Source organism: Oryzias latipes, chromosome 16 (genome assembly GCF_053564925.1).
Source record: "Oryzias latipes strain Hd-rR chromosome 16, Olatipes_Hd-rR_3.1".
Taxonomy (NCBI): Eukaryota; Metazoa; Chordata; class Actinopteri; order Beloniformes; family Adrianichthyidae; genus Oryzias; species Oryzias latipes.
The window spans coordinates 28,008,139-28,020,126 of record NC_136252.1 but is presented as its reverse complement, the minus strand read 5'-3'; the positions used below and the strand labels follow the sequence as shown (position 1 = coordinate 28,020,126).

Here is an 11,988-nt window from a genome sequence, read left to right as displayed (position 1 = left end):
ACAACATTCCTGGCTGATGAGCTCACAGATGTCATCACCGTCATCTTCAACCTCTCACTGAGCCAGGCTGTCGTACCCTCATGCTTCAAAGCTAGCACCCCATCCCAGTCCCAAAGAAGTCATCTCCCTACTGCTACTGTACTACAACTACCGCCCGATCGCTTTCATCCCCATTCTCATGAAGTGCAGAGCGGCTAGTCATGCATCACATCAAGTCTACCCCCCCCCCCCCCCCACCCACACACACACACACACACACACTCTGAACCCCTACCAGTTTGCATATCGGTCTAACCGACCGACCGATGATGCCATCTCCACAGCCCTCCATTCAGCCCTCACCCATCTGGAAACAAAAGACTCATGTCCGAATGCTGTTCATCGACTTCAGCTCCGCCTTCAATACATTCATCCCCCAGCAGCAATCCATAAGCTGGAACAACTAGGACTCAACACCTCCCTGTGTAACTGGCTGCTGGACTTTCTGACAGGGAGACCACAGCCAGTTCGTGTAGGCAACAACACCTCCAGCACCATCACAATGAACACAGGGGTCCCCCAAGGATGTGTGCCGAGTCCCCTTCTCTTCACTTGGCTGACTCACGACTGCACCCCGACATCAAGCTCCAACCTCTTCATCAAGTTTGCGGATGACACAGCAGTGTTGGGTCTCATCAATAACAGCGATGAGACCACCTACATAAGCGAGGTGAACAGGCTGCCTCTGTGGTGCAAAGACAACAATCTCCACCTGAATGTGGAGAAGACAAAGGAGATGGTTGTGGACTTCAGGAAAACCACACGCTCCACTGATTGTCAAAGGTGCTGCTGTGGAAAGGGTGAGCTGCACCAAGTTCCTGGGGGTGCACATCGCAGGCGACCTGTCTTGAAACCACAACACTGCATCACTGGCAAAGAAAGCCCAACAACGCCTGTACTTCCTCCGCAAACTGAAGAGGGCCAGAGCTCCTCCCCCCCATCACGTAGACCTTCTACAGGGGCGCCATCGAGAGCATCCTGTCCAGCTGCATCACCGTGTGGTACGGAGCCTGCACCGTCCTGCCGGAAGACTCTGCAGCACATTGTAAAAACAGCTGAGAAGATAATCGGTGTCCCTCTCCGTGGCCTCTCGGACATTTATCACTCCCGCCTCACCCGCACAGCCATCAGGATTGCAGGGGACCCCTCACATCCATCCCAGAGACACTTCAACCTGCTGCCATCAGGGAGGAGACTGCAAAGTCTGCAGGCCAGAACCAGCAGACTCAAGGATAGTTTCCTCCACCAGGCGATAAGGAAACTCAACTCCCTCCCTGCCCTCCCCCCTCTGCCCCCTCCACTCCATGCTACAAATTCACATTGAAAACTTCAGACCTGTTCAGAACATCATCTTCACCAAAGACTGCCATCACAGACTCATCTACTTACTGTTCTTAGCACTGTTGTCACTTTAAACTGCCACTTTCACCATCTCATTGCTCTTTTGCACTGTTTAGATTACTGTTATTCTTACTACTGTCATTTTATCTATTTTTTTATTTTTTATTTGATAAGCTGCTTGCACTGTGGGGCTAGAGGAAAGCAATTTCATCTGTGCTGTATGTCTTGTGTATGCAGCATATTTGACATTAAAGCTGATTTTGACTTCAGTTAGTGAGGTTTACTGTTTATCTTCTCCTTTGACTAAATAACAAAAATTATATCAAAAAATTAAAAAAAAGTAAAATAAAAATGACATATCCAAATTCAAACTTAAATTAATAGTGCGACTCCAACTTAGCAAGTGATTTTTATCAGCTAATAGGAACTGTTTAAATGTGAGGAGAGGCTGTAAACCCACTCAGACCTGAGCCCCTCTAAACACAGGAGCTGCAACACCCAGATGGGGCATCTGGTCCAAAGGGGTTTTTGAAAAGTTAAACATTAAAAGGGGCATTTACAAGTCCGAGCCAGCAGGTGGCAGTGTGCTCAAAAGAACAAGGGCTTTAGATGTTAAAGTCATGACACGTGATTAAAAAAAAAAAAGAATAAAATAGCAAGTTGGAGGACCTTAAGTCTGAAACTAAACACCAAATGCCTTAAAATCTCTTTTCTCAGACCCTGGAAGAAAATCAAATAAAATCAAACAGTATTTCTGACAGAATCTTAAAGTGCTGCTGCTCCACAAATTAATAATAAAAAAAGGAGGCTGCCGGGAAAGAAGGGGAAAAGTAACAAGAAGCAAGAAAAAAAAACACCCATGGGGTCACAAGTAAAGGAGAAACAGAAAAGAACTGATCTGAGGGGCGTTAAAGGGGCCTCAAAAGGGTGGAAATGAAATAGTTGGCTGGTTTAATATTCTATAATAGTGCTGAGTTTTTGTCTTGTTTGGTTTTTAAAGCAGCGTTTGGGTCCTCAGTCCAGTGTGGGGGTGCCTCCTCCCCTCCCTCATCCCAGTTTAAACAAGACAGAAAAGTGAGAATAGTGCATAAAGTGTGTAGTGAGGAGTTTTACAACCTTAGAACATCTGTAATAATTGGAAAAAATAAAAATCACCACTACGTGGGTTTTACCTATCGCAGGTTATTTTTAGAACATAACTCCTGCAATAAATGAGGGAACATCATATTTGAAGTCAAATTCAAATAGCTAACATTTTAAACAAAGCTGTTAAAAACATTACCTGCAGGAATATTTCCACTGTGCCCAACCTGAGGACAGAAAAGAGATTTGTGAAGAAATATTTAACAACTGTGATAGACTGGTGACCTGTCACGGCCCACAAGTGGGCGGGATAGGCTCCGGCAGCTCCGTGACCCCGAAAGGGATAAAAGTTGATGATGAAGATGAATGAATGAAAAATGCATGAATTAATGAATGAATAATTAACAAATAAAACACAGATAATCAACAAAGAGAATAGAAAGATGGTCTACATTTACAAAAATCAGAATGCTGGATTAAAAAGATCAGTTTCTATCTTCAGAGTTTGAGCTTTCGGTTACCTCATAATTCTATTAAACACTGGTAAATGAATGGATAAAAAACCCAGAACAAATGTAACCCACCATTGGTGAGGCACCAGAATGTTGTTTATGCCTCCCAGCTTCGCATTGATCTTGAGACAGAGGTTGGAGAGGGTCTTCACCACGTTCTTCACCTGAACACACTAGGTTGCCATGCCAAGAGTGACTTCCACACGCTGTGTCATTTTAAGCTTAAGAAAAATACTACAAGAACATGTTAAAAACACAGTGTTCATTGGAGTGGGTCTTGAAATATCGCTTTGGTTTTTATTTTTATCTCTATTTTTTCTTATAATCAAATTCTTTTTCTCCCTTTTCCTGATCAGTTTTTTTAATAACCTAAAGACAATTTTCATCCTTTGTTCTAATGATCTACTTCCAAAGCTTTCGTCCCACAGACTGCTCCCTGCACCCCCCTGTGTCTAACTGGAGGTTTCCACCAATGTAAGCTCACCTTCACCTGAAGCTCCCACACAGCAGCTGATATCGATCACCTGTCGCTCGACAGTTGCACCCTTCTTGCAAGCAGCCATCGCAGCAGCATGGTTGAGCCCCCAGCTGACGGAGCCCTGCTGTGTTCAGATTGGTTGGTGACCTCCATTCCTGCAGATCAAAGTATTTTCTGGTGATGGACAACCAGAGCCTGGAAGTGCATCTCTTCAGTGGATTTATTCTCACAACAAAAAAGCAGGCCTTGGAATCTCATGGGGGGGGGGGGGGGGTTGGGATGTGACCACTCAACACTGACAACTGCTGTATCTCCTTCCTTCGTTTAGAATAAATATTAGAAAAAAATTTAATTGCGCTACGTGAAGGGATTTTATCATTGCAACACATTGCCCTAAATCAGGGGTGTCAAACTCATTTTCACCAGGGGCCACATCAGCATAGTGGCTGTCCTCGAAGGGCCAGATGTAACTTATACATATAACTAAATGTAATGAAAAATAAATGTAACTTCTCCTTAATGTTACATAACAGATTATTTATTAAATATAACTTTTTAAAGTGACAATTACAGTTGCATAGAAAACATGTGTTTTCTCTTTACTCTAGCAGAAATCCTTTTACATTTTGTCAGCTTATTGAAATCCACGATCAAACTGTCAAAGTGAGTAAAGAAAAATAACATAAACTGAGCTAGAAAAACATAATTACACGTGTAGCATTTAACAAAACAAGGCAGCACACAGCCTTGCATCCAACTGATGGTTTGATGACAACAATTTTTCTGCACACACACATATAAGACCTGCAAACATTGAATAATTACAACACCCACACATAAATAATATGCAATCAACTAAAAAAAAATATTTTAAGAAATTGAAAACTTTCATGCTTTCGCGGGGCACATAAAGTGATATGGCGGGCCACATTTGGCCCCGGGCCTTGAGTTTGACACGTGCCCTACATATTCTGACACCTGCTGTTTTTTGGAATGCTGTCAGCTCTGTGAGTCTCTGCTTCAACAGGAGCAAATATCTCAGTACCAACACTGCTTCTACTTCTTCCAACAGTGACCTAGAATCCAAAACAGAATTAATTTAAAGACTTGAATAGATTCCCATGTTTCTTAAAGTTCAAGTTTCAGCTTCAACGAGTAACAACATTTTAATTGGAAGTTCCTTCCAGAAATACCCCAGTAGTTCAAGCTGAGTTGTAAATCTTAAATGATCATGCAACAAACATCTAACCCAGGGGTGACCTATTTAAACTGAAAAGACTTATATACGTTATGTTTGATGTATTCCCCCCTAAATCTTGGGCTTGTTTGTCATTAAATTTGATAGTTTAGTGAACATTCTCTGCATACAGTGGGATTATACTGTATCCATGTAGTTACAATCATGAATCTTCCTCTGGTCAAAGCAGACTGGAATAAAGAGGTGAGTCAAATACTGAAATCGTTTGCCAAAGAACATCCAGATTTAAAGATATAAGTTACTGGCTTTTATGTAGAAAAAACACCTCATTCTCCACCTGGACCAATTCTATGTTGTGGACTGGCCTCAGCCACAATCAGCATGTGGTTTATCCATCTACTGTCCAATCTTATCCCACCTGGATAAAGATGTCATCTGTCCAGAGCCTTACCACCAAAAGACTATGGACTATTTTATGCACATTTTTGTATCACAAATAAATCTTTATTCATTCCTAAGATCTCTCTATATTGTAGTCAAAGTATCGTTTGTTTTAGTGGTATCAGTCAGATTTTTTTGTGTTTGCAAACAAAGTTGGGAGTTACAGGTGTTGTGAACATGCTAACACAGCTGATGCAGCTAACGTTGAACGTGTTAAAAACAAGTTCCAGACTTACTGTGAACGCAGTTAATAAAGTGTGACTGACTGAATTATTTCTGACTCATTTGTCCTGCATTATGTGCCTTTTAGTTTGATGCATCTCATATCTGACATCAATTCAAAAATGAACCATTCATTGACGGTGTGCCTTATTATCCAGTGCGTCCTAAAGTACAAAAAATACGATCATTTGACATCACCTTGAACTGCAAAAACATTGACAAATATCTTTTTTATCAAATTGGAAATTAAATTATGCCTTATAGGGTCACAAAGCCAAGTGTTGTTAATGCAGTTCATCTCAGTAGACAAGACGTTAATTAAGTCCAGAAATGTCATCAGTTACTGATCTAACTCTGACTATATAGAAGTAAACCTTAGATTCTCCTTTCTGTCCCTTTCTATAGAAATTTCTCTCACTTCAAGGCCTTCTTTACTGAACATATGCTCATCAGTACATGTGTGCTTTCAAACACTGAGTCACTTCTTTTTGCACATCAAAACTAAATCTTCCCTGGAACAACTTTACAGTGTAGCGTGCTGACGAGAGTGATGGAGGATTTGTTCACTGCTTCGATGGCTTCTAGCCCGCTCGTCTTAGTCACTCACCGTGAGTCAAAATAAAATGCTTCTTCCTTTCTCATACACCTGTCAAACACAGTTATAGCTCACCCTCTAATCCTCACATAAAAGGATTAAAGGTGATACCAGCGCTTGCTTGGGTGATGGCATTGTTTATCTTTGCAGCATGTGGGTGAGATCTTGATTCCCATGTTGAAGAAAGTGCATCTTAGATTACCCACGATGCCAAGAGCAAAAACCACGAGCTACCAATTAACAGGTGGTGGTGTTTGTGGAATGATGGAAAACAGATAATCTTTTGCTCAGTCAGAATTCTGATTCTCATGAAGTAAAAATAGTCTTTATTATGAGGTTGTCATGATACATCAAACTTATTCTGTACAAAACATGAAACTCTTTTTTTATTTACACAAAATGATAATGTTAATGATAATGATGCTGATTGGAAACTTTTTTTGCTTTTCTTCTTCCTTCATGGAGGCTCAGACCGTTTTGCTTGTAAAATTTTCTAAACAATTTGTCATAAATTCCATGGGATATCTGTTAACATCGTTGGAGTGTGCATATATATGCATGTATATATATATATATATATATATATATATATATATATATATATATATATATATATATATATATATATATATATATATATTTCCTTTTTATTTTCTTTTTTCATGTATTACATCCCAGACATACACAACTTTTCACACATTCTTACTTCATATTTTATATAAATATGGTAATGTTGAACAAACCCAGTCTGCATGAGGACAGAAACAAACCTGTCAGAAAGAGAAACACCAAATAATGAAAGTGCAGTGCTGAGCATTACAGGCTAAAGAAATCCTGCTTGTCATATATTAAGCAGGTTGCTGCAGACAAACATCCGGTTCATGATGAAAGCTGGCAAGAAAGATTTGTCTCCCATTGTGAGGAGATAGGATCTTTTTAGCTGTTGTTGGGTGTTGTTTTGTTGTCATCTCTAGTTTACATCTCCACCACACCTTTTTGTATCAAAGAACTTAGAAAATCCTTCCACTTTGCAAAAATGCTTTCTCTGTATTAGATTACAGTTCAAAATGGCTAGTCTCTGCAGGTTTGTGCACAGCACTCCATCAGAAAAGTGATTATGCTTGCTCAGGTGGAGCTTTCTGAAACAGGAAGTTCATCTGAGTCAAACAGAAACATGCCGCAGTGTGCGCCGCCAAGTCATTTTCTCGAGTATAAAATGTAATCGTGACATAAATATATAATTCTATCTGAGCTGACTGCAAGGGAATTGTGAAGCTCCCTTCCAGTCAGCTCAGGTAGAATTGGTCTCACTTTGTTTGTGTTTCTTATCTTGTGTTGTCCTGTTAATTCCCCGTTGCGAGGCTTGGAACATGTGACAGGACATGCACCTGCTTAGAGAGTGTTTAACTCCTTCCACCACTTTACCAACAGTTCCTCTTACAGCGGATGAGGAAAAGTAGAAAATAAAAGGGTCCAGGCATGCGTTGAAGGTACTGCACAGTAAGGCTTTGTCTCTCCAAGCAGGACTTTCATTTGTGATGTATCCAATTATGTGTGAGACGTTCAATGGTCCAAAACATAATGCAAACACCACCAGTGTTCCCAAAGCCATGCCAATGGCCCGCAGGCGCCGGCGCCGGTCAATGTGCTGAAGCTTAGACAGAATCCTGATGAAATTGATGTAGCAGAAACTGCTAATGAGGAAAGGTATGCAGAAAAGCACAATGCAGGCTTCGAGCCGGACAGGAAGGAGGACCTGCAGCTGAGCCTCCGTAAAGTTTTTATAACACACCTTCTTCTGGCTCATATCAGAGGGAGATGTGGAGTTCAGGGACTCATCCTGTCCAATAAACGGGACAATAAAGACAATACCCGGGTGAAGGAAAGAGAAAATCCAGCAGAAGATGCTGGCAGCCACAGCGTACACCGGCCGGCGCCTCAAGGAGTGTTGAATGGGGAAGGCTACACCCAGGTAGCGCTCCACACTGACAGCAGTGAGGAAGAAGGTACTGTTGTAGGTGGTCATGTAGAAGACAAAGCCAGACAATGAGCAGAGTGCGTAGGGTAACTTCCACAACATGTCGTCCACCACTTCCTGCATCTTGAATGGCAGGAAGAGGAGGAAGAGGAGGTCAGAGATGGTCAGGTTGAGGAGCAGTATGTCTATTGGTTTGGGCTTCTGCCTCACCTTCTTGTAGAAGGTGTAGAAGGCCAGGACGTTTGCTGGGAAGCCCAGCACAAAGGTAAGAATGTAGACGGGGAGGCACAGCCCAGTCTTGCAACCATGCATGTTGACCTCGGTTTTTGCCTCAGATCAGTCAAAAATTAATGAAATAAACTGAAAATCGTCTTTTTATAATCTTTTGCTGCTGGAACCAAAAAAGCCTGCAGCACAAGGGGAGTTTGATCTGTTGAACAGGCTAAGCTACAGGACCTGAAGGCATCTTATTGGGTCAGTGGCCTGGAACAAACTGGCAGCACGGCAGCACGGTTTCCTTGTCCTCACCAATAAACAGAGCCCATTATTTTCTCTGGAGCTCTGAGCTCTGCAGATAAGAGGAAACGAGAAAAAATCAAGTTAAATACAGTCCATTGTAGGGTCAAATGTGCATTTCTGAAACTTTCTTATAATGACTATTTGGCTGGAACAAAACAAGATTATGAAAAACTATCAATCTATAATTTATTTTACCTTTAGTCTTCCTTAATTTATCCTTATCTATGCTTCACAGTTTGGAGTTTCGAGTTTTGAGGTTTTTATGTCCTTTCACAATGATGATTAAATGTACTGGTGTCTACAAATGAGTTTGTATACAAACCTAATACTGTGGTCCTGGTGTAATGATATATTAATTATAATAATTATAATGATATAGTAATTATAATCTTCTGCGACGTTATCATGAACTTCCAGGCCTTGTTCAAACTATATGACCAAATGTTGGATGTATAGTAGAAAACTATAACCCTCATAAACCTAATGAGAGAAATGCACTGGGAAAATTAATGTCTTGAGCTTCAAGACTAAATTTTACTTTGCTGTTTTTACCTGTTCCCTATGTCACTATTAAATCTGAATGTGAGGATAATAAAACACAAATGTAAAGAGAATAAAAAATAAATAAAGTTGGTTTTCATTTAAACAGTTTAGAGTGTTACAAAGGAAAAATGAGTTCCTACCTTTCATATAGCGATCTGTGTCAGGTGAGTAAGACGGTGTAAGTAAGACGGCGACTCAATTTTTTATAGTCAACTCACCAAGCAGAAGTGTTGTTTTGTTTTTGTTCATCACTAGAGACTGGGATGAAACCAAAAATGTACACCTCACAAGTTTAAGACGTCCCCTCTATCTGCAGTGGTGGTTTTTTTGGTTAACAAATAGTCTCTCCTCTGCGACAAGTCTCCAGTGGTAATTGTGGCTTACCTCCATTGCCCGTTTCTTGGCACGTCAACATGGGGTTATTACTCAGCTGTGTTGTTTGATCTCCTCGATTTCCCCAGCTTTCACCTCCAACCTGCCTTCATCTGGCACGGCCACTTATTTACATGATAATCTAGACTTTCAGTGGGGATAATGGAAATTATTGCAGATACTGCCACCGTTAGTCTGCCACAATCACCAGACACGGTTTCCCCAGTAACCACTGGCCTTCTTTTTGTTGTGCCTGCAAGACTGTTTTATTGTGAGATATTGGAGTGTTTTTCTGAGTAGCATATTAACTGTCACTTCATTAAACAGGCCTCTGTGGATTAGAGGGTGGAGCGTTTGTCTGCTACTCTGTGGTTTGATTTCTGAGCATTTGTCCAACAGAAAAAGCTCTGAGGTCTTGTTCAAACCAGGCAGTCAGTGTTGACCCACAGTGGAACACTGTGGTTCAACTGCTGTTCACCTAGTACCTGGTCAATTCTCACATTGCCTCATGATTAACCCTTGTGCTATCCTAGGCACTTTAACATTGGGAGTGGGGTTATCTAGACCCCACAAGACAGTGCGCTGAACCTTTTTTCTTCAATGATTTGTGAACCTCACTGGTGTCCATAGAATACATGAAATCCTCTCCACCTTTATCCACCTTTGTCATGGTATGGATAACATGTCAATGTAAGGGTGGGGTCATCTAAGATAGCACAAGGGTTAATATGTGGTTTACCAACCACCACCCAAAAAGAGAATCCTTTTTATTGTGAGCTAAATTTGTATTTTTACATTGTACAACATTTTGCAGACACAATGCCTGTCACAAAATTGATAATTTAGTTGAATCAATGACCAAATGCCAGGGAAATGTGCTATGACCTGCAAGTCAGCCTCTCTTTGCTTTCTTGTGCAAAGGATGTAACATCATTCACACCAACCAGCTTTGAGGTGCAGCATACTCGAGCATGGTAAGGAATAGTTGGTATGAGTGAGTAGTTGTGTTTTTTCTAAGAACAGATTTTCTGAACTGCTTTTGCTGCTGTATATAAACTGTTACTTGCAACAGTTTTTGTTTGAGAATTTAACATGGACTGATGGAATTTGATGTGTAGTCAAGCACTGGTTTGAAACCATGACTGTGCTGTATCTGTACATGTAGGACCCCCACTTTTTTTGTCTGTTCATTCCATAAAAATACTTTCAACAGCTTTTTCTATTCCTAATTCAGGCATCTCCAGGATAGCGCAAAGCCTTGCTCAAATTTGTCAGTCACTGTCTGACGGGATACTATAAGTCATTTAAAGACGCTCTGATGAAAATTGGGTTTTTGGTGTTCTTAACACCATGTTGTTGAAAGATTTGGGTTCAATTTGCATTTTTGATTATTTCTTTTTTCAAATCGCTGTGAATCAGGAGCAGACAAAATAGCAGCCTGAAAAAGATCAGGTTTGTTACGTAGAAAATGTGCTGTGCAGCCACCAACTCCCTGCTCTGCCCCATTTGGATGCATCGATTTGCAGCTGGTTAGTTCCACGTAGATCCATGGCTCATAACTGTACAGCTGGATAGCTCTAATATAGATCACCACTTTTGTTGGATCATGAACTCCACCCGCGGTGAACAGTGCTTACCACCTTAGCATCCTCGCACCACACGTCACGGATGTAAACACAAACCCCACCGCCATGACTTTTTCATCTGTCTACGAGGGCTCTGTCCGCCCAATACCATGTTAGTTGTTACATTATCCGGTTCGTTCATTGGAGCAGTCAAACGTTATCCATCTTTTTGTCCAGGGACCTCACGTTAACTAGAAGTATAGATAGTAGGGCAGGGTGAGTTGGCTTAGCTGCCAGCCTGGCTCGGATACCTCCACAATGTCCCCTCTTCCTTGATCTCGCTCACCGTTTTCGGTGCTTCTTTCCTCGAGGTGGGCGCGGCTGGCGAGTCCTGTGCAGTGGTTACTTGCTGGCATAGTAATCTAAGCTCTTCCAGCATCTCTGATTTAGTGTCCGAAACGTTGCATATTTTGCTATTTTTAATTTCCAACAGTTCAGCCGACTGTACTTGTGATCTAATGTAGGTTGGCAAGAAAAAATGTAGGAAAAATGCATCTTAAATAAACAAAAGCACACACAATTGAAAGAGCAAGGGGCTTCTGCGACTGATTGCGCCGCTGCCAAAAAAACAACAGAAAATTGTACATCTGTATCTTGTTATACTTCTGCAAGTATCTTGCTGAAGTAACATATTCCAATTCAGAAGCATTAGTACAGTAAGGCAAGGAATTACTTTTGAAGAACAAAAACAAATCTGAAATGTATTGCATGTGGCAAGAACAACTCAGCCTATATCTAAGAGAACACCCAGCCAAAACGGAGAAAGCTCATTTCAGCCATTTGTATTCAAGACCTCGTTCTTCCCGTCATGACCCAGAGCTCATGACCACAGATGCGTATTGGAAAAACTATAGACCAATGAATTGAGAGCTTTGCTTTCTGACTAACCTCTCTTTTCACCACAACAGATGCCTTTCCAATCCACCTTTCAATCTCACTCTCTGATCTTCTCTCACTCGTGAACAAGACCTTAAGATATTTAAACTCTTCCACCTTGGGCAAGAACACTCAACCAAGATCTCCATATTCCATTCATCCATTT

At 41.2% G+C, this 11,988-nt stretch overlaps 1 protein-coding gene across 1 annotated transcript; it reads right to left on the bottom strand.

Moving 5' to 3' along the window:
• Positions 1–7,051: 7,051 nt before the first annotated feature.
• On the bottom strand, positions 7,052–8,339 carry LOC101169730 (free fatty acid receptor 2-like). The gene has a single exon (XM_004078447.5). The coding sequence runs from the start codon at positions 8,197–8,199 to the stop codon at positions 7,201–7,203; it is 999 nt and encodes a 332-aa protein (XP_004078495.1). The 5' UTR covers positions 8,200–8,339; the 3' UTR covers positions 7,052–7,200.
• Positions 8,340–11,988: the final 3,649 nt, after the last annotated feature.

Excerpts from the sequence above, each read along its gene's own strand:
- LOC101169730 (XM_004078447.5), bottom strand. The coding sequence starts at position 8,199 with ATGCATGGTTGCAAGACTGGGCTGTGCCTCCCCGTCTACATTCTTACC.